The sequence below is a fragment of the Aquarana catesbeiana genome, linkage group LG12, assembly GCF_042186555.1.
Source record: "Aquarana catesbeiana isolate 2022-GZ linkage group LG12, ASM4218655v1, whole genome shotgun sequence".
NCBI lineage: Eukaryota > Metazoa > Chordata > Amphibia > Anura > Ranidae > Aquarana > Aquarana catesbeiana.
In genome coordinates, this window is record NC_133335.1 from 73,540,851 (window position 1) to 73,564,971 (window position 24,121).

General features: G+C 41.8%; 1 protein-coding gene across 1 annotated transcript in view; it reads right to left on the bottom strand.

Moving 5' to 3' along the window:
- Positions 1-6,548: 6,548 nt before the first annotated feature.
- LOC141114397 (potassium channel subfamily K member 9-like) overlaps positions 6,549-24,121 on the bottom strand; it is an 85,838-nt gene continuing 68,265 nt past the window's right edge. Inside the window, exon 3 of the mRNA XM_073608046.1 lies at positions 6,549-8,117. Coding sequence (XP_073464147.1) covers positions 7,201-8,117 — 917 coding nt within the window. The 3' untranslated portion in view covers positions 6,549-7,200. The remainder of the gene's footprint in view (positions 8,118-24,121) is intronic.

Sequence of the window (24,121 nt, forward strand, 5' to 3'; positions counted from 1 at the left end):
TCCTGGGGAGTGATTCTAACTGTGGGGGGGGGCGTGGCTACGTGTGACAAGTCACTGATCTCTGCTCCCGATCACAGGGAGCAGAGATCAGTGACACTGTCACTAGGCAGAACGGGGAGATGCTTGTTTACATTAGCATCTCCCCGTTCTTCCTCTCCGTGAGGCGATCGCAGGTATCCCCGCAGCGATCGAGTCTGCGGGACCTGCGACCCGACTCACGGAGCTCCCGGCCGGCGTGCACGCAGTGGCACGGCGGCATATTTAAAGGGACGTACAGGTATGCCCATTTGCCCAGCTGTGCCATTCTGCCGACGTACATCGGCGTGCACTGGTCGGGAACCGGTAAAAGTAGATGTAAACCCTAACTATATATTTAGTTTGCACTGTATATCTAAAACCTTCTATGTGCACTCCAGAGGCAGCTTCAAGACATTTTTCAGAGTGGCCTTTCTGATGATTAAAATAGTAGACCATTCTAAATTTGGAACATGATGTCAATGGAAGCTTCATTGTTATCGCACTTTGTAATGCATATATAATGTTTCGATAAAATGTTTATGATAAAGAAAAATAAAAAAATAGTAGACCATACCTGCGTAACGTGTGACAGCATGGCCCTTGAAGTCTCTACCAGAGGTCCACATGACAGGGTGGCAAAGCCGGAGCACTGGGAGACAGGGATAAACAGAAGTATATAGGAAGTACCTAAACAAGGACCTTCATGGCAAAATCACCTAGTATTCATTTTATTAAAAGCTGCAGATCTAAAATTATTAATAAAGATTTTGGAAAGGACATTAACATCCCATATATTCTTTAAAATGTTGGAGACTACGTTTAAACTATAACTAAGACTGTGCTTTTCTGCTCCACTCTTTCAGAGCATGTCTACAGGTCAGGTTTGACTCGACAGAAAACAGAACACTACATCTGGGTGATTTTCGCTATAGTGATCATTAGAGCTGCACAATTCTGGATAAAATGAAAATCGCAATTTTTTTGATTAAGAACATTTTTTATTGTAAAGATTTATAACCCCTGAACATTACGTTATCAAACAAAATGGCAATAAAATAAGACATAGTACTCTTGCTTCAATCAAATGTAAAGAAATATACTGAAAAATAATATAATGTGTACAAAAAATTCCCATTATATTCAGGTCTTTTTTTTTTTTTTTTAGTACTTGCCGATACCTACCACAACTTTTTTTGTTTACACTTTCAGCTGTCAGCAATGGTGCAAAGCATTGAAAAGTTATATTACAAATGAAATATATTTTTTTTTAAATGTTACACTTTTTTTTAATGTGAAACGTGTAAATATATGTTAAAAGGTATAAAATATTAATGAACAAAGCAAACAAAAAAAAAGTTTCAATTATTAATAGAAAAAAAAAAAATAGAAGTAAATAAAATAAAAAAATCAACAGGAAAATAATAATTTAATGAAGAAGGAAAATAAGGAGTTAATAAGGCTGATTAGAGTAAATGAAGGGTTAATAAGGGGTTAAACAGAGTAACAATTAATTAATAAATTATAAGTTAATTTAACCCCCCCCCCAATTTTTTTTTTAACTTTTTGCTTTAAACTTCATTTGCAGACCGAAGTTCATCCCTTTGATCTGTAAATGAATAAACAGAAAGATACGTTTCCTTTAATCCGTCTCTTTCAGCGCTGAGCAATGTTGTTGATAAACATTGCTGGCTGCTTTTTTTTTTTTTGACAGCTTTGAGCAGGGGAACTACTCTGCATGTTTTACATGAATCGTGGAAATGCTGGATTAAGAGCATGTTGGGGGTTGAATCAAGATCGCAATCTTGTAACGAATAATCATGCAGCTCTAGTGATCATTATCCATTATCCCCCTCCTCCCCCCATGATTAATTTCTATTCGCTAGGAGTGTAGCATGTAGTAGCAACAAATCACTAACAGTAGCACACAGCTTCAATTTTGGGGGATGGATCATGACTACATGCAATCACATGTGCAGGGGAAGAAATTAATTGTGGGTGATTTTAGGCAATGATTGCTATATAAATAAAAAACTCACGCCCACGCTTATAAGGCTTCTCAACAGTCACTAAAAAGAACCTGGAGGGAGAAAGCTGTGCCCAAAAATACAAAGGACAAGTCACTAGGTCTGTGGTCTTCCTGCAGACAATTGTTCTCATTACCAACTTACAATGCCTTGATCCACAGTGTTTCTTTGTGTAGAGGCAATCATCTTAGTAGAGGTAGGGGTTTGCTTCCTCATGTCAAAGCTGCCCCCCCACACACACACACACACACACACACACACACACACACACACACACACACACGACTAGTGATTTGATGACTGATGGAGGAATAATCAAGATGCAGCAGGAAAGGTGCAGAAAGCACAAATATACAGAATAATGAAGAGGGCAGGGAGATCCTTGCATCACAGGGCTACAGGTACAGCTTTCCTTCCAACAAGGAGAACAGTAGGCAACTCAGTACTGATATTATGACATTTTAAGAAGACTAGCAGGTACAGACATAGGGGTTGATTTAATAAAACTAGAGAATGCAAATTTTGGAAACCAATCAGCTTCCAGTTTTTTTTTGTCAAAGCTTAATAGAAGAAGCTGAAATTAGAAGCTGATTGGCTACCATTTCACAGCTGCATTAGATTTGGCACTTTCCATGTTTTAGTAAGTCAACCCCAGTGCCTTAAACTGGGTACACGCTAGGAGTTTTTTTTTTTTTATTTAACTAGGGGGTTGAACAAAAAGACCTCCCAGATTCCTACATCCACACAATGATGTGGATGCAGGGATCTCCCCTGCTGTGCTATTGTTTTCTGACATCAGAATACACTGATCAGTGCAGCAGCAGCTGAACAAATGCATCTTTACCAGCAGGACTGTTCAACAAAAGCCGGTCTAACAATCGGCTTTCATTGAACAGAGAGGGTACACATGGACAATACAGGTATGCAGCTACTGTATGAGGCTGCAGGCGTAGGACCACCTTGGTATAGGAAGTGCTCTGGTATTTTTCAGAAGGAATTTTCTGCTTAGGGTACTGCTTAGGCACAATTAAATCTTCTAGATGTTTCCTATAACATAGCAAATATTCACTTCTTGAGTTCATGTGCATTTTAGGCAGTGATAGCCACATCCCCGACATAAAGGATATAAATAGAGGGAGCATTTACAAATGTGTGCATATTGTATGAAATACAATAATCCAAACCATCAAAAATTACAGGTAAGGCCTCATTTACTCATGCAGAGGCCTGCACTATGTGAAAGAGGCATTTGTTTATGTGCCTGCAGCTGCATGCAGACAGCTTTTGGTAATGAACGGACATACTATGGCTGTGCAGACTTAACCACAGAGCTAAATCTGATAGGTGTGCATGGCCCCAAGCGCAGACAGTGTGCATTTGGGGCCACACACTCACACCAGTATGTCTGGCAAACCTGACTGTGCAGATGAGGTTGTACAGCAGATGCCTGTCCATTCACTGACAAAGGCTGCTTGCATGCAGCTCCGGGCAGCTGTTGGCACATAAACAACTGCCTCTTTCATGGTGTGAAGGCCTCTGCACCCAAGTGAATGGGGCCTTACCTGTAATGCTCCAGGCACATAAACAAACACCTCATTCCTGGTGTACGGGCCTCTGCGCCTGCATGAATAAGGCCTAAATGTTACGATAACTCCTCAAAATAAGTACATGCTAGTTTCCCGTTAAAAACAGATTATTTTCTATTGAAGACCCTGTTTTATATGGATTTGCAACAACGGTCACCATACTGGAATATGTACAGTAAAACCTTGGATTGTGAGCATAATTTGTTCTGGAAATGTACTTGTAATCCAAAGCACTCGTATATCAAAGCAAATTTCCCCATAAGAAATAATAAATAACTCAGATAATTTTTTCCACAACCACAAAAAAAAAAGTCAATAGGGAATGCATATAAAGCAAAATCCAGCAAGAGCTATGGAGTATAAGGCAGGGTTCACACTATAGAACGCAGCGGCTCACAGCAAGGTTTCTGTGTGTCTTGGCAGGGGTCCTGTGCGTCCTGGCAGGGGGTCCTGTGCGTCCTGGCAGGGGGTCCTGTGCGTCCTGGCAGGGGGTCCTGTGCGTCCTGGTTCACCATATTAGGTCCGATTTCCGCCCAAATTTTGGGCTGAATTCGGACCTGAAATGGACCAAAAGATGCACAGGACTCCTGTGCAATTTGCTCTGGAGATGTGTGAACCGGCTCCATAGAGAGCCGGTCACAATCTCCTGCTATGTGAATTGGATGCGGCGAAACCCACATCCAATTCGCAATAGTGTGAACCCAGCCTGAAAGAGAAGAGAGGCACCTCCAATGCCCCATACACACGATCAGAAATTCTGTCAGAAAAAATGTGGATGGTTTTTCCGACGGAATTCCGCTCAAGCTTGGCTTGCATACACACGGTCACACAAAAGTTCTCTGAACTTTTGACCGTCAAGAACGCGGTGCCATACAACACTACGACGAACCGAGAAAATGAAGTTCAATGCTTCCGAGCATGCGTCGAATTGTTTCCGAACATGCGGGATTTTTTACGCGTCCGAATTGCATACAGACGAACAGAATTTTCGGATAGGAACTTTTTCCGACCGAACAATAGAGAACCTGCTCTCAGTATTTTGCTGGCTGGAATTCTGCCAGCAAAAGTCCGATGGAGCATACACATGGTCGGAATTTCAGACCAAAAGCTCACATCCGACTTTTGCTGGTGGAACTTCTGATCGTGTGTATGGGGCATAAGTGTAGCAATATGATTACATTTAAAAGAGAAGTGTGGAAAAAAAAAGTTTTTCCCCCATTCATACTTACCTAGGTGGATGCAGCATGGGTCTGATGCTGCATCTGTCCCCGAACATCGCCGATCCCTCGGTTTTGAGCTCCGTGAGCAGAGAGCTGCAGACTGTCAGTCAAAGCTCTCTGCTCTTCTCCCTCTGCGTTTATTGGAGCGCTGAGTTGTGGAGGGGCTCGCTGGGTGTCAGTCCAGGCACCTGGCGGATCCAGACTTTATTGTTGCGATGATGCGGCACCTGGACTGAAATCCATGACGTCAGCAGAGAGCGGACTTCATCGCAATTCGTTTTGTACTCCTGTGACCCATTGGAGAAGCCCAGCCAAACGAGCTTTGGCTGGACTTCTCCTTTAATAACGGTACAACATTTAGCAAATCACATAGTTGATGATTAAAACAGGCACATCCAATTATGGGGGCATCCGGTGTAAAGCTGTCCTCGGCACTGCCATCAACATCATCCCTTCCACACTGCGCTCCGCAAGCACTTCAAGCCTCGCTTTCAGATCACTCTACAGCCGGGTAGTCTTCCCGGTAACGATTGCAGACTGACAGCAGTGAGAGCCGGCAGTGCAGAGGAAGGTCTATGTGGACAGCTTTAACCCAGATGCCTGCATACTTAGATGTGCCTGTTGTCATCATCAACCAGGTGAGCTGCTAAATGTTGTACCTTCATTAAATGTAACCATAATGCTACACTTAGAGGCACCTCTCTTACTTGAGCCTAAAATAAGTTTAATATTAACCCTTTGCTAGTTAAACTTTTGTTCATACCATCACTGTTCCCCCCTGTGACATGGACAGCCCCTCTCACTGAAGTAGCACTGAAGTCATATCAAATCGTTACAAATCTCACAGAAGTAGTGCTGAAGTAGTGGGTGAAGTCGGGCTTTAAATCGCACTACTTTAAATCGCACCAGGCTTCTACTTAGTTGCTACTCGTATTGCAAGACATCGCACTTTATCAAATTTTATAAAAGAAATTTTGCTAGTCTTGTAAAACACTCACAGACCAAGTTACGCGCAATCCAAGGTTTTACTGTATTTATATATCTTTTATGTTTTCCAACTTACTACAATAACCATGGTCACTTTTTCTTTGAAGCACAAATTTCTTATAAATAAATTTGATCAATTTCAATTATTTACATAGGAAGATAAAAATGAAGGTACACCCATTTTTTTTTACAAGGCAACATGCAAAGGGCAAACAGAGCACGCTGGTCCTTGTGTAGGTAAGTCACTGAGAACTTCCATGTTCCATTGAGGCTTTTCCGTCCAGTACAGTAGTAGAATATTGAGACCTACAGGACAGGCAACATGAACTCCTAATTAGTTCAATATAGTCTCTTGTGCCTTACAGCATTTTAAAGCCCAAAACAAAAAAGTAAAATGAAGTAGCTTTCCAGTCTTTATATGTGGTGGCTGTATTAAACTATTTTTTTTAGGCTTTATGTCTTTAAAGTGATACTAAACACACACTGTTTAATTTACGTTGTCCCTTCCATTTCTGTATGTGGATGATGGCACTGTAATTATTTAATAAAAAAAAACAAAAACATCCAAGTACCTTTTTTCCTAATCAATACACACCTTTCACATGACCTAGCTCTTTCCCAGCCTGTCTGCAGGGAAATATAAGCAGGAGGATCTTCTAGTCCTCTGCTGCTGGTCACATTCAAAATAAAAAAAAAAAACAAACAAACTTTGGAATACAGAGTAAAAATAAATAATATCAATAAACTGTTTTATATGGTCATACAAATATATCTTTGAAATCAAATCTTTATTATTTTTTGGCAATAACATGGTGTGGATGGATTTCTGCCAGTCACAGGCTGTTTCACAGCCCCCCCCCCCCCAGCCTATGTCTTAGAATAAGAGGGAGGTGAAGCCTCCATCAATCTACATGTAATATCCGGCCCCCCCATTGTGTTTAGCTGGTTAGTGGGCATGGAAGAGGAGGGGGGAGTGAGCTGTCATTTAGCACTGTATATACGCCTACATGTGTGACTCTATAGTCACATGGGCTGCTCAGATGTGATAGCGAGGAAATACTCAGCATAGAAACTTACTGAAAACTGAGCATGTGCAGAGCTGCCAACAAAGCTCTGCAAAATCCCTAGCTGCATTGGGGACTTGGACAGAAGGGGGGGGGGGGGATAGAGAACAGCAGAGGATCAACCAGGTTTTTTGCAGAATACAGAAAACTAATCTCTTAGTGAGCTAGTATGAACCGCATGTAATATATCATAAGATCAACAGGAATTTTCGATACTTGCATACTGTAAAATGCAGCTACCACATCTAAGGGCTGGTAAGCTGTAACATATTACATTTTTGTTCTTGGGTTTACATCAAATTCAAATAGATTTTCTCCTCACTCTGAAATGATCTGTGTAATGCTGTGTGTCGGGTGAAAAAATGCTGTTGGGTGAGGAGAATCCAGTGTTATCTCGAGTGCTTAGTGAAATTTCATCAATTTTGTAAGAGATTGAGTTGTAGTAAACCGGGTTTGTGTGGCAGCTCAATGCTTCATGATGAGATATGGATGGACTGTTACAGAATGGGGATCTGTAACACATACATGCGCAAAATGAACCTGCTCTAGAGGTTGCATTTGAAGATCTTCGTCTGCCCCGGTCATGGTCATCCTGCATGAGAGGTATGAGGTTTATCTGGCTTGTTGTATCTCCTATAGGAAGAAAAATGGAACTCCGACTTCTGGCATCCATTTTTGACTGAAGACCGATGGTGTTCTGTACTCTCCGTAATGAAGCCCTTTCTTCTGCATCCCGTCTTTCATCTTCAGAGTTCATGGTCAGAAAGCGGAGGACTACCAAGTTAAGGAAAGCGCCTATAACGGTCAGTCCCACAAGAATATACATGAAGCTAAATGCTACATAGGGTGGTTTCTTCTGCAAAGCCTCATTCTTCTGGAGGGCAACAAAGTCTCCAAACCCAATGGTTGTAAGAGTAATAAAACAATAATAGTAAGAGTGGAAAAATGTCCATCCTTCAAAATAGGAGAAGGCAGCTGCTCCAATGCCAAGGGTACCAATGCAAGACAGCAAGCCCACCATGACCATATTTTCCATAGACACCTCAGTCTTCCTCATGTGAAAACATTTTTTCAGCTTCTTTAATAAGAACCTGACAAACGTGTTCATGCGTTCACCCAGACTTTGGAACATGACCAGGGTTAGTGGAATCCCAAGGACTGCATAGAACATACAGAAGACCTTTCCAGCATCAGTACCGGGAGCAGCATGACCATATCCTGGAAGAGAACACAGAAAGCTGTGATGAGACATCATGGTAGATTTAGAGCATGATTATCAATGTCTTAAAATAATTTTTAAGGGAGAAAGAAAGGGTTATAACAAAGCTTTATCAGGTTTTCATTGCCTTTAGAACGACATACTCAAAGAGGTGCTGGGAAATTCGCATGCATAGACAGATGAAGGAAAACTTTAAACAATTTAAATAGCTCTGGCAAGGCAGCTCCCACACATCAAAGCTTTCCTTGATGGTCACCTAACAGTAGCTCAAGCCATAGAAATACCGAAAGGAACACCAGAACAAAACTGGATGAAAGAGTTCAAGATAACTTTAATTGTTGGTAAAAAAGTTGTATAAAGCAGCCAATGCGTTTCGGGGGTACCACCACTCTCCCTTCATCTGGGTTTTAGGACTCCTTCATCCGCTTTTGGTCTGGTACTTCTTTCTGTATTTCTGTTTTTATTGCCACCTGTGTTCCTTTTAAAATTACCTGTTGTTTCCTGTCCCGATGACAAGCTGCCAGAGGGACAGAAGGTATTACAAAATCTCTTCAATGGGTAGTGGGACAGCCAAAAAAAACAAAACACTTATTATAGCAGAGTTTTTCACCGCCACCTTTTCAACAGGACTAAGTTTGGACTCGCCTCTTACTGGAGAAGTATGAGAGTCTTCTATTGCAAGGTGCTTTTATTAGAAATAATTAGTACTTTTATTAGCAACAGCGTCACTTTAACAAGCCTTAAAGCAGAACTCCATCTTTTGATATACTTTACATCTTGGTCCAAACTAACTATGTTCCTTACTAACATGTGAGGCCGCTGGTTGTGCAGTATAAACTGTATTATATGTAGCTGAGGCAACATACAGCATACCACATTGTGTTTTGGGTTCCAGCCGAGACTTCCTAGCTCATACCCGGTTTCTTGCCGAGAAAGTTCCCCCGGTGGATAAGGACCCCCGTGTACTGCGCAGGCGCAGCGCTTACGCAGTACGAAAGACTAGGAGCCGCCGAAAATAGCCGAAGCTGAGAAACTTCAATCAGCTGTACATGGCGCCTGCGCCCTAGGTCCAGGTTCAAGCCCCACCATCCAAGTGGACCTAGAGGGGGAATAAAAAAGTGCAGAGCGAAGCGAGGCCGTGCCCGAAGCATGGCGAGCGAAGCGAGCCCGTGAGGGGCCCTCTTACAGGCGCCGTGTACAGCTGATTTGTATTCTTTTCGGCTTCGGCTATTTCCGTCGGCTCCTACTGCGCAAGCGCTGCGCCTGCGCAGTAGAGGGCGGTTCTTATCCGCCGAGGGGAACTTTCTCGGCAGAACACCGGAACACAGTAGAGTATCACAGCCATTCAGAGAAAGCGGTCTATTCTATCAATGAGTACAAAGCTTCCTCTGAATGGCTGAGTCAGAGAATGAGAAGTTGTGATATCATCAGTCTGCCTCTCTGACTCAGCCAGTCAGAGGAAGCTTGGTATTCATTGCTAGAATACATCACTTTCTCTGTATGGCTGAGCGCCGCTGTGATAGACTCCACTGTGTTCTGGGTATAAGACAGTAAGTCTCGTCCCAAACCAGGAACACAGTGTGGTGTATGCAGCCTCAGCTACATAAAGTTTATACAGCACATCCAGCGGCATCACGTGTTAGTGAGGGACATAGTTTTATGTAAAGTGTATCAAAAGCTGAAGTTCAGCTTTAAAGTCGAATTCCAGCCTAAACAAAGTCTTAAAATTTTCCCTCCCTCATCCCAACACCCATGCTGACTAACCTGTGCAAAAAAGATGTACATTCTTATTTTCAGCCCACTCTGGTCACATGATCCCCTGTGTCAGCCAGCAGCAGGGGAAAGGAAAGAGTGCTCAACAATGGCTGGGAATTTTAGGAGTGGTGACATCACTCATTTGTTCCAATGCCCCAGCCATTGACGCGACTCCCTCCTCTCCCCTGTAGCTGCTGGCTGACACAAGGAAGCTGTATCACATGACTGGACCAGAGCAGGCTGAAAATAGTTAAAGCTGGCCGTAGAAGGATTGATATTTGGCCAGTTCAGGGACCAACCAAATTGCAATCCGTCTATGGCCATTCCTGTTCTTGAGAAGTTGATCTAACTATCCCCATTTTATGTTATTTACCCTTTTTTCCTATAGAGTTTTTTTTTTTACAACATGTCTGAAGAAGTGGCAGTTAGCTACAAAACACATTTTTAATATAATCGTGTTCTGTGTTTTTTATGCAAACACAACACACTAGGGGTATATACTGTATAAGAAGTTGTACTCAGCCTACAGTTAACACGTCACTTGGATTACCTCTTTGAACCCTTTAGACATGGTTTTTAAAATTGCCAATTTCATACAAAAATAACGTAACCATTTCCCGTCCGCCGTATAGTAAAATGACGGTGGGCAGGATGCGCTCTCGTTCTGGGACGACATCATATGACGGCGCCCAGGAGCACCACTCTAAGACATGGCATGACCCCGATCTCGGTAAAAAGCCGATGACGCAGCTCTTTACCCATGTGATCGGCTGTGTCCAATCACAGCCAGTCACATGTAAACAAGGAAGCGCCGTTTATCGGCTCGCCTCGGCTCACACTGACAGAGTGTGTAGTGAGGAGAACCGATCAGCGGCATCTCATCGTAGGGGAGACCTGTACAAGCAATCAGTGCCCTGATTACAGTACAGCCCCAGCAGTGCCCATCAGTGCCACAAATCAGTGCCCATTAGTGATGCCAGTCAGTGCTGCCTTTCAGTGCCTGCTCATCAGTGCTGCCCATCCGTGCCACCTATCATTGCCCACCAGTGCCGCCTATCAGTGTGACATATTAGTGCCTCCTTATCAGTGACACCTAATCAGTGCAGCCTCATCAGTGCCCAAAAGTGCTGCCTAACAGTGAAGGAGAAAAATTATTTATTTACAAAATTTACTGACAGCAAAAAAAAAAAAAAAAAAAAAAAAAAACAGCAGTGACTAAACACTTCAGGATTTGGCACCTTAATGACCAGGCCATTTTTTGTGAAACGGCACTGCATCGCTTTTACTGACAATTGTGCGGTCGTGCGACATTGTACCCAAACAAAATTGACATCCTTTTTTTCCCACAAACAGAGATTTCTTTTGGTGGTATTTGATCACCTCTACGGTTTTTATTTTTTGCACTATAAACAAAGAGCGACAATTTTGAAAGGAAAAAACATTTTTTTTTCAACTTTTTGCTATAATAAATATCCCCCAAAATATATAAAAAAAAAACCCAAATTTATTCATCAGTTTAGGCCAATATATACTCTTCTACATATTTTTGGTTAAAAAAAAATTAATAAATAATCGCAATAGGCGTATATTGATTGGTTTGCGCTAAAGTTATCACGTCTACAAACTATGGGATAGAGTTAGGGACTTTTATTGTTTTTATCGTTTTTACTAGTAATGGCGACGATCTGCGATTTTTAGCGGGACTGCGACTTTGCGCAGACAAATCTGACCCCAAATTACACTTTTTGAGCACCAGTGACATTATTGTACTGATCAATGTAAAAATAACACTGGCAGGGAAGGGGTTATTACTAGGGGGCGATCAAGGGATTAACTGTGTTCCCTCAGCGTGTTCTAACTGTAGGGGGGATGGGCTACCAGGGACATGACAGAGACCACAGTTCCCGATCACTGGGAACAGAATATCTGACATGTCCCCTATAAGAACAGGGAATCGCCTTGTTTACAAAGGCAGTTCCCCGTTCTGCCTCTGTAATATGATGGTGATCGCGGGTCGCCGGCGGACATCGAGTCGGCCCGACCCACGGTCACGTTCCCGCAGTGTGCAGCAGGAGCGAGAGCGCGCCCGCCACTACGCGAGCCACTGTACAGGTACATCGATTTTACAGGAGAGCCGACCTGGTGCAGTATATCTGCGTGAGCAGGTGGGCTAGTGCGTGAGCAGGTGGGCTAGTGGTTAAAAACCACCAAGAAAGCTCTATTTGTGTGAAAAAAATGATAAAAATTTCATTTGGGTACAGTGTAGCATGACCGCGCAATTGTCATTCAGAGTATGACAGCGCTGAAAGCTGAAAATTGGCCTGGGCAGGAAGGGGGTAAAAGTGCCCTGTAGGCAAGTGGTTAAATGGAAAGCTTGACAAATAGGGCAAATCCCCCTGCATCACACTTGCTTTGTAAAATTTAGATGATGCACTCTATCCCATAAAGGCTCATTTACACCACCTGCCTCAAGCTGCACTGCTCAAGGCAAATAAGCTTGTTTTTAATGGTGCCATTTTATCGCTGATGTTGTAACAAAATGCAAAAAAAATAAAATAAAACATGCAACAAAAAATAAAAAACCTAAAAACTTACCTTAATGCCCTACAACGTAATAAAAAAAAAAAAAAAAAAAAACTGTCAATGAGCCCTATTTCCCTGCTTCTGTAATCACAAAACGACCCCCCCCCCCCCAACCATAAGCAGCCAGTGATCTTCAACCAGGAGTGTTGTCAAACTGGCAAATTCCTTTAAGCCAGCCAAATGCTCAAAGTTCGCATAGATTTTATCAAAGTACATTACAGGAATCTTGCATCATAACCCAAAATAAACAGAATAGTGCTAGAATATTGCTGGCAAGGAAGCCACATATAAATGTGCCAGTAATGAGTTCTACACATATCTCCCATGTGTTTCCCTGCAGACCAAACGTCCAATTCCCAGCGCCCACACCGAAACCTGCTGCCGCCAGCAAATCTTATTTCAAGACCTAAAAACACGCATTCATGTTCTTTCTATTTATAGCCCATTAGTAAGCAGGTGTGAAACCAATTTCTCATCATTTGATTTTTTTTATTTCTGTAAATACCATGATACCCAGCCGAAAACGGCAAAAATTGCATATAGGAGTGCTGAAGGGATCATTTCAAAATTGCCAGACATATAAATGCTACAACCAAATATAGAACACAATGTCATTAATAATGTGGTATACAGTGGATATAAAAAGTCTACACACCCCTGGTAAAATGTCAGGTTTCTGTGATGTAAAAAAAAAAAATGAGACAAAGATGAATAATTTCAGAACTTTTTCCACTTTTATGCCCTGTACACACGGTCAGACTTTGTTTGGACATTCCGACAACAAAATCCATGGATTTTTTCCGACGGATGTTGGCTCAAACTTGTCTTGCATACACACGGTCACACAAAGTTGTTGGAAAATCCGATCGTTCTAAACGTGGTGACGTAAAACACGTACGTCAGGACTATAAACGGGGCAGTAGCCAATAGCTTTCATCTCTTTATTTATTCTGAGCATGCGTGGCACTTTGTGCGTCGGATTTGTGTACACACGATCAGAATTTCCGACAACGGATTTTGTTGTCAGAAAGTTTTATATCCTGCTCTCAAACTTTGTGTGTTAGAAATTCTGATGGAAAATGTGTGATGGAGCCCACACACGGTCGGAATTTCCGACAACAAGGTCCTATCACACATTTTCCGTCGGAAAATCCGACCGTGTGTACGGGGCATTAGACTCGGTTTTTATTGGTGCGATGTGGAAACCCTGCGAGACCACTGCGGGTTCCTGCATCACACTGCCTTATGCGAACCGCTGGGAGTGTCAATACAAAGTTAATGACACCCCCAGATTGGTTCACATATCGACAAAAAAAAGGTCCTGCACAAGTTTGGTCTGAATGCGATGCAAATTTGAGTTTGCATCGCATGTGATTTGCACAGCAGTGCGGTGTGAATCACATGCGATTTCTGACCGCACCGTTCTGAATCCAGCCTCAATCTTCAACTCAGTTGAACAACAAACTAAAATCTTTTAGGTGGAGGGAAGTAAAAATAAAAAAACCTAAAACAATATGGTTGCATAAGTGTGCACACCCTTAGGCCCCTTTTATACGATTGGCCGGCAAAAATCTGCCTGTCCTTATCCAGGCGGATCTGAGCGGGCCACCAATTGACTTGTATGAGCAGGCGGAGACATGCTGTCCGTTTTCATCCGACCTTCCCATAGAGAACAGCGGGGCTCTGACAGGTCCAGTGAGTAGAGACAGACCTGTCATCAGCTGACTCCACGGGGATCAACAGAGCGAGTGACAGGAGAGGCGCTTTACAGGCGCTATTTTTAGCGATATAACGCCTGTAAAGTGCCTCAGTGTGAAAGTAGCCTAAAGGTGGAAAAAGTTCTGAAATGATTTATCTTTGTCTCTTTTTTTTACATCACAGAAACCTGACATTTTAAAACAGGTGTTTAGACTTTTTATATCCACTGTAAATATATACAGTATGCAATATTGGTGTCAAATCCTAAAATATTGTTTATAATTGGGGATAATAATAGAAGTTTAAATTTGAAATGTCATTCATATCTGGAGACTAGCAGCATTTGAGTGGATGATAGCAATAGATGTTTGAGGACGCACAGCACTAGGGCTGCAACTAACGATTATTTTCATAATCGATTAGTTGGGCGATTATTGTTTCGATTAATCGGATAAAATCATTTAAAAAAATGTAATATGCAATTCTTTTTGTTTATTTAACCACTTCAATACCGGGCACTTTCGCACCTTCCTGCCCAGGCCAATTTTCAGCTTTCAGTGCTGTCACTTTTTAAATGACAATTACAAAATTGTCGCGGTCATTGTAGCGAGGTCATGCTACACTGTACCCAAACTAAATTTTTATCATTTTGTTCCCAAAAATAGAGCTTTCTTTTGGTGGTATTTGATCACCTCTGCAGTTTTTATTTTTTTAGCTAAACGAATAAAAAAAAAAAGACCAAAAAAAGTTTTAAAAAAAAGGTTTTCTTTGTTTTTGTTATAAAGTTTTGTAAATAAGTAAAGCAATAATGAAAATTATGGGGCAGCACTATTCCTCCCGGAAACACCAATGATGGGGCACTATTCCTCTCAGGAACACCAATGATGGGGCAGCACTATTCCTCCCAGGAACACCAATGATGGGGCAACACTATTCCTCCCAGGAACACCAATGATGGGGCACTATTCCTCCCGGGAACACCAATGATGGGACAGCACTATTCCTCCCAGGAACACCAATGATGGGGCAGCACTATTCCTCCCGGGAACACCAATGATGGGACAGCACTATTCCTCCCAGGAACACCAATGATGGGGCACTATTCCTCCCAGGAACACCAATGATGGGGCAGCACTATTCCTCCCGGGAACACCAATGATGGGGCACTATTCCTCCCAGGAACACCAATGATGGGGCAGCACTATTCCTCCCGGGAACACCAATGATGGGGCAACACTATTCCTCCCGGGAACACCAATGATGGGGCACTATTCCTCCCGGGAACACCAATGATGGGGCACTATTCCTCCCGGGAACACCAATGATGGGGCACTATTCCTCCCGGGAACACCAATGATGGGGCACTATTCCCCCCTCTCCCCCTCCCGGGAACATCAATGAGGCACTATTCCCCACCCCCCTCCCAGCAACACCAATGGGACATTATCCCCCCCCAGGAAAACCAATGACGGGGCACTATTCCACCCACCCCCCAGAACACCAATGATGGGGCACTAAAACCTCCCATCACAAATCACAATGTATGTATTAATACTGACTGAGTATTGTTGTATACACTACAGCCGCTACCTTATATCACGGCTGCTTCTCGCATCTCTCGCTCTTCCCTCGAGGCCGCAGCGGGTGGGGCTGAGGGGGGGGAGCTGACGTCAGCGAGGAGAGAGGCGGACATGCCTGGTCACATGAGCGCCACTGTATTCTCATGAGAATACGGCGGCACCGCCACCTTGTACACAGGAACAGGATTCACTGGGACGGATGCGGGACTGGCAGAAAGCTCCCGATGCATAATAGCGATTGGGAGCTTTCTGACCATGTGACCGATGTGACAGCCAATCACATCGGTCACATGACCCGAATTTCCACCTCCACCGCCGGGTGTTTAGAACCCTTAAACGGCCAGGAGGCATCCAGCAGGAAGGGGTTAATGGCACAATTAAATATGTACATTTGCTTTTTTTTTTTTTGACAGGTAGCATTCCCGGCATGCCTGGAATGTCTTCAATTTCTCTTTATTGAATTTTTTAAAAGAACTCATACATTATCATTTGTACAATAATTCATCAATATTACAAATGCATAAAAATACCTACTATAAATGTTCTATAATCCTTCCACATTCTATATTCATTTATTCCTACCTTGAGGGCTGAACAAGAAGTGCCAAAAGCGGATTCCTATGGTGGCACACTGAGAAGAGGTGCCAGGAGCACTAGCAGGGGACCTGAGAAGAGGAATTTTGGGGTTGCTCTGTGCAAAGCCATTGTACAAAGCTGGTAAGTATAAACCTGTTTGTTCTTTTAAAAAAAGTAGTTTACAATCACTTTAATGGGAAAAAAACAGGAATTAAGGAAAAACAAAGCTGAAAAATAGCTGAGGGAAGGAAGGAGGAAACATTAGGAAACTAATGTTTATTGATGAATGTATTATAAAAACATGTTTTATCCGACTAAAAGCTCAGAGGGAAATACTGCATTTGGCCACTAGATGGCACTAAGTATCATTGGAAAGTGATACTTAGCCCCATCTAGTAACCAAATGCAGTATTTTCTGTTTTGAATAGAAAAAAAAAAACATTTGACTAGCACAGGAAATAGCCTAATAACATGTTTTGCCCCATTTGCATAAAACAAATGTACATGCATTGTCACGGGGTGAATTGATATGTAATAAAAACAAAACAAAAAAAACCACACCCCTCGGTGTTAAAAATGTATGATTTTTTTTTTTTTTTTTTTGCAAAGTTGTTTCAAATTAAATATTATGCAGATCACCCCTTTCATCTGCATCTAACTTAAACACAGTAGATTTGATGTAACATGCCCATGGGAGGCTTAGCCCTACCTAACTTTTTTTTAATACTTTCTGGCCGGGCAGTTGGTACATGCTCATACATAGCTCACATTGAACAAGGGTACTGCTTCGTGGTGGTGGAGGCTGCAGTGTTGGGCTCCTACGAGGCATTGCAATCCCTCCTTTATAGGGGTTGTAAGTCTCCTTATCCTCTCACTTGTACTATGAAAACTACAATCAGGGCATGGAATAAGGTTGGGGTGTTACATCCTTTGGCCTTGCAGGTATGGTACCCTCATTTCCCTTCGTTGAACAGTCCAGTTCTTCCACAGTTCTTCAGGGTCTTGGAGCCAGTCATATGGGCAACAAGGGGCATGAAAAATTGGGGGGTATAGTTGTCAACAGGCGCCTTTGCTCATTTTCCGTTCTGCAAGTTCTCTCTGCCTTATTGGTATTTTTTCCGGTATTTGCAATTACATCATGTCTACATTTCACATTTGGGCTCGGCAGTTCTCTCTCTTCAAGAAACTGATTTGGAATCCTTACACTGCACTGAACTTCTTACCAAAGTCTATTCCACGTTGTACCAAACCATACTTCCCTCCTTGCCCTCAAGTTTAGGTAGATGTAGAGAAAAATGGGTGCTGGATGTTCCATCCTTGGACAATGACAATTGGAATGATGTTTGAGATTATCCCTTCCAATATTTCATTTCTGTGAGGGACAGATTGATCCAATTAAAAAATGTTCACAATCTTTAATTTATGCCCAATCAGATATAAAAATTCTCTCCAGCTAGCGCCTTGGGCTGTTGGCACTACACAGATCCACAAGTAGACTTTATTCACATTTTGTGCTCCTGTTCAGTGATTGCTACGTATTGGTCACATGTTTTACAATTCATTACTTCAGTGACCACTATTCCGGTGCCGCAGGATGTGGGGGTCTGCTTCTTGGGCTTGGTTGAACCACTAGCTCCCAAAAAGGAGAAGAGGGTACTTCTCAGCATATCACTGTATAATGCTAGGAAAGCCATTGTCCTTGAAATCGGCTGCTCCCCTTTCTTTGCACAAATAGAAATCTCTTGTTAATTCTGCACTACATATATATTAGGCTGCCTAGAATGGCCGAGGATCGGATTTCTGATCTTTGGTACGATTCCCTGGTAAACGTAGACCCCTCCTGTATTTTCCATTCTACGGAGAGGACTTATTCTGACGCGGATCCCCTCATGGCATCTTTAAAGTTTTTCCTTTTTCCTGATCTTCTGCCAGTGTAGGAGCATGGTAAATGCAACAACCTGTTTGTATGATAGTATTCATGGGCTTCAGGCATCTACTACTGTTTTGGAACTCCTGTCTTACTTCTGCGGCAGTAGAGGCACCTGGTTAAGAAACAAAGTGGAGCTACTTTTGGGTTTATTCTTTGGGCAGCTAGCTGTTATGTTGCCTTTTTATGTTGCTATTTTTTGTTGCTTATATGTTGCTTTATTTATTTATAATAAAGAGAATTTATGAGAAAAAAAATATGATGTAACAAGACACTGCATTTCTCAAAGAAACTTGCAGACACAGAAACTTTTCTGTAATGTCGCGTACATGCGATCGGATTTTCCGCCAACAAATGTTGGATGTGAGCTTGTTGGCGGAAAGTCCGACCATGTGTGTGCTCCATCAAACATTTGTTGTCGGACTTTCCGCCAACAAATGTTGGCTAGCAGGTTCTCAAATTTTTCACCAACAAATTTTTGTTGGCTCTTTTAACCCCTTGTGGCACTGGAAGATTACGGGTGTAGCAAAAAAGGACAGTTTCCCCAATGGGGCTTTAGACAGCAATATCATTATGGTCAAGAATTATCTAGAATATATAACCAATATATACATTTATTAAAACAATAGGCAAATATCATATTGTAATTCAATTAAAATCATAACATATAGGAGGACTGGCCAAATAGTACAATAACATATTCCACAATAAAGAATTAGCAGATTTACACGAAAGTGTATACATTGTTACATATCCGGACTGTAGAAGGTATAAAATCCCCGATGCGTTTTGACATATGGACGGTCATCCTCAGGGGGATAATTGGTTCTATAAAACACATTAAACAACTTCAGAATTTAAGAACATATCAACATGAATCTCATTATGGGACTAAAATGGCGATATATTTACCGCTAAAGAGTGGAGGGAATAATCCCATGGCCAGAACTGTAAGAAATCGTTGATTGATTCAGAGGGCCCCATAGCCCCATGTTATGATTTTAATTGAATTACAATATGATATTTGCCTATTGTTTTAATAAATGCATATATTGGGTATATATTCTAGATAATTCTTGACTATAAAGATATTGCTGTCTAAAGCCCCATTGGGGAAACTGTCCTTTTTTGCTATTATATTGCTTCGGGGTGTGCAGTGCATACATCTCTCTTATATGGGTTTTTCCCTATAATATAGATTACGGGTGTAGGGGTGAAGGGGATAAGAGGACTGAGGGTTTCCACTAAAGCTGCAGACTCCAGCACAAAAGATGCATTTATTTATTTTTTATTTTTTTTCACAACTTGGGCTTTAACAAACTTTATCAAAAGCACCTTGGGTGAATACTGTACTTCTGTTTCACTGCTGCTGCTCTGTCATTTTGACAGCTGGGGCTTACTGTGTCTCACAGAAGAGTCTACAGCAGGGATAAACAGCCTTCAAGAGGTGGAGATCTAACTGAACAATATGGGAGTAGTCAAAGATCACTGGGCTATGGCTAAGTGTAGCAAACCCACAGGAAAGCTGCAGGTACACTGCACCCGCGGTGTGAGTAAACCGCAGAGCATTGGTGTAAAATCAGCCCTATACTAATATGTATCCAAAAAACTGTCAATAGTGTCAGAATGCCCGCCGCAATATCGCAGTCCCACTATAAGTCACTGATCGCCACCATTACTAGTAAAAAAAAAAAAAAAAATAGTAAAAGTAAATATATCTCATAGTTTGTAAACACTACAACTTTTGCGCAAATCAATATACGCTTATTGGGATTTTTTATACCAAAAATATGTAGCAGAAAACATGTTGATCTAAATTGACGAAGAAATTAGATTTTTTCAATTTTTTTATTGGATAAAGTAAAAAATATTGTGCTTTTGTTTTCAAAATTGTCTGTCTTTTTTGTTCATAGCGCAAAAAAATAAAAACCGCAGAGGTGATCAAATACCACCAAAAGAAAGCTCTATTTGTGGGGGAAAAAAAAGGACATAAATATTATCTGGGTACAGCATCGCACGCGCAATTGTCAGTTAAAGTAACACAGTGCCATATAGCAAAAAATGGCCTGGTCATGAAGGGGGGGAAATCTTCCGGAGGTCAAGTGGTTAATAGAGCCAAGGGACCTGTCATATACACTCATCAAGAGTGCCGACGATGTCCTCGCTTTCTGCTCACCTCCTCCATTTGTAGAAGCAGCACTACAGCTTTTATGAATGAAAAATGATCTATGAATGGAGGACATACTATAAAAGCACACAAAATACCAGCGCTAAAATAGTGGGAACAGTCAAAATATGGGAAAAAAAAAAAAAAAATCAATGGATGAGGGTCTATACCCCGTGCAGCTGGAGAAAACATAACTGGTGGAAATGGATCAGACAATATCCATCAACTGTGGACTGCTTTTTTAACCCTTTGAGCGCTGGTGTTTTCTCTTTTTTTACGAATGGAGGACAGGTAGATGAATGAAAGGTCCACCTCCTAAATTCATAAAATTGTTTTTTAATCCAGTACAGCTGGTGTGAATGGAGGAGTTGGGGTGAAAAGGGTGGGCATAGTCGGCACTCTTGACAAGTCTATATGACAGGACCCTTAGCGCTAATAACTCTGCAGCACTGGAAGAATATGGTGGGGTGGGTGAGACTATTGAAGATTTCTACTAAAACTGTAGACAGCAATACAAAGGACTGTAAGTAGTGTCCCTTGTGCTGATTTTTTAAAAATCATTTTGATTAAACTTAAGCCGGCCATACACGGGTCGAATTCCAAAATAAATTTCTTTCGAAAATCATCTGAGAATTTTCGTTTGATTTTCGCATCATTAGTGGGCTGCAGCAATGGCCGATTTTTGTGCAGCCTTGAGTCATCGGGCATGTTTGAAGTTTTTTGAAAAACAAACTCATTTCTAATCAATGATGGGAGAATCGTGCAAGAAATATAATCGAAAACGCAAGAACGCAAGAAAAGAAAATTCCTGGTAAGAAAAGAAGATTCCAGGCCACGAAAATTCTGTAGCAACATGAGGTTGGTCGAATGTCGAAATCAATGGTGGCATCATCAGTTCACAAAATGCACAAAATTTCTGATTTTTGAAAGAAAATTTGTTGGCATTCGAACCAAGCATTAGGCTTTAAGTATAAGTGGAGCAACCAAGAAATGGCAGAGGTCTCCCCTCCCATTAATCTTGGGGAGACATTTGTAGGTCTATGGTCACCATTACTCCAAAGAGAACTGGTTTGCTCATGAAAGAGAATTATCATTCCTCTGGAGTCACAATTACTACACGAGTGGTGCCAACCATTCTCATTATAAGTGATCGGTGTAAGTACCAGACACTGGAGATAAGTGTCCTGTGTTTAGATGAAATTATCTCTGCTTTTAACCTCCTATTACTTAAAATGCAAATGGAAAACCATTTCCTATAAATCTCTCACAGAGCAATTCTACTTAATGCATAATGAATGCCGTTGTTAAATATTACAGAAATATGTGAGCAGAGAGGTTCATTCATTATTTACAGTGCATTCCACTTACAGACAACATTTCAGAGGGTGCTAAAAAAAAAAAAAAAGTAAAAATAAAGATCAAAATTATGAAAGAAAACAGCATGAAAGCTGAATACCATGCAGGTTTAAAGGTAGCAACATTTTAGCCTAGATTCCTGATGGCGCAGTATGTAATAAAACAGCTTAAAGGGCGTTAGTGTATGCTAGACAGCAGCTTAAAGGGGTTTTCACCCTAGTAAATTAAAAAAGAAACTGTGCACAAAAAAAGCCAGCCAGAGGGTAAAGGACTAGTTATGAGTATTGCCTGTGGTCTCCCAGTAGCTGATCTTTTTCCTTTACTGACTTTCCATGCCTTGTTCTGCACTGTGCACCTTGTCTCTGCACTGTGTGGAGGCAGCCATCTAGGTAGAGGCAGGGCTTTACTTCCTCATATCAGTCTCCCAGCAAGGAAAACCAGTGAGCTGTAAAGTGATATCAACAAATCTCCTGGGACTGACAGTCAGAGGCAAGAAAAACTTAGATCTTAGGCTCGGTTCAGAGGCAAGGGAAGCTTAGACCTTACACTGCGAATAAACAGCAATAAGGGTGTAGGCACAGGAGTGCCTAGGCACACTTACTTACCAGGAAGTTCATTGCTATTTTTCAAGAGGAATTCCACACAAAAAATGTTCAGGGTACTGCTTAGGTACAATTCTAAATGCTCCCTATAATACAGCAAATCATATTTTTTTTATTTCAGTTTCACTTTAAAGAAGAAGTACAGCCAAAGCTTGTCTGCTTGTACTCCTATGGATCACAGGAGTGCAGATCGTTCTGCACTCCTGTGACCCATTCTCAGCAGACAGCACTCTGTCGGCTGACGTCACAAGCCGGTCCAGGCTCGGGCAAGATCACGACCATATGGTCCAAATCTGCCCACATTTCTGGGCCAGCACAGCCTCTCAGCGAGTTGCTGAGAGCCTGAGCTCGCTGCTCCCACCCCCTCCACAGCCCAGTGATATCCCATACTTCTCTTTTAAACCCCAACAAGGTGCTAAACACATCTACGGAAGTAGCAGTAGTGGTGGTAGCAGTGTCCTCACTACTTGCTCAAATATATTTATTTGAGCAGAGAAAAAATGTGGGTACACAGCCTTAAAGTTTTTTCTTTACATATATGGTAGAAGGAGATGAGGACCAAAGTGGGGCCGATACCTACAGCTGTAAAGCATGGCCTGAGTGGGGAATATTTAGCAGAGTCATGGGATGGTGATGGCCCATAAAGGAAGACTACTAATACTTACTGGTCTGGTAGGTGGTGACTCCAATCTTTGCTCTCTTTTATGGCTAAAGCCAACATTGGAATCCAACAATTCTAGTAGTCACGTAGAGGCTGGTGGGTGGAACTACAGCAGGTGGGAGGTGACACAGTATCAAACACATCCAGTATCGGATTTGGGTTAATTGCTAAAATCAACCAAAATGGAGGCCATTTAAATGATCACCTACTGACCATTCAAGCTCTTGTGGAGGAACAAAGAAAGAAAGAAGTACTAACATGGGCTCAGCAAGTTTCAGCATTCAGTGCTTCAAGGGAAAATGCACTGCCACTTATATCCCCTTTGTATGTTGATTTTAGCAAAAAAATTGTTAGGCCACTGGTGATCCAAAAAAAAAAAAAAAAAAAATCACAAAGAGTACCGCGCTGTCAAAAAAAACGTGAAAAAGCAGCCAACACGACAATGTAAATAAAATGGTCAAAAAAAAGGAAGGGGAGTGCAGCGCTATAAACAAATAAATACCAAGAATGTAATTGTCGACAATGATGTCACAATAAAAGAAGTGAAATAATATGTGAACAGTGACATAAATATACAGTAAATAAAGTGACATATGACCAGTATAAAGATCAATAAAAATAAATGTCCATATGTGATGAAAAGGGACCACGTATAATGGTGAATCCCTGTGGTGAGTGATCCAAAACAAGCATGTGACGATCATTAAAATCTTGAGCAGACATCAAAGTGAATGGTGAATAACCGTGAAAAGACCACCAGTACTAGTCTCTTACCAGAAAGATTGGACTTGTACAGGTGTACACCTGACAAGCCAATCAAGCTTGGAAGGTAACCAATGAGGCACCAATTCAATGTATGGAATACAGCGTCTGGATGGACGTTCCGTTATTTCACTTCTTTTATTGTGACATCATTGTCCACAATTACATTCCTGGTATTTATTTGTTTATAGCGCTGCACTCCCCCTCCGACCGTGTGTAGGCTCCATCACACATTTTCCATCGGAATTTCCGACACACAAAGTTTGAGAACAGGCTATAAAATTTTCCGACAACAAAATCCGTTGTCGGAAATTCCGATCGTGTGTACACAAATCC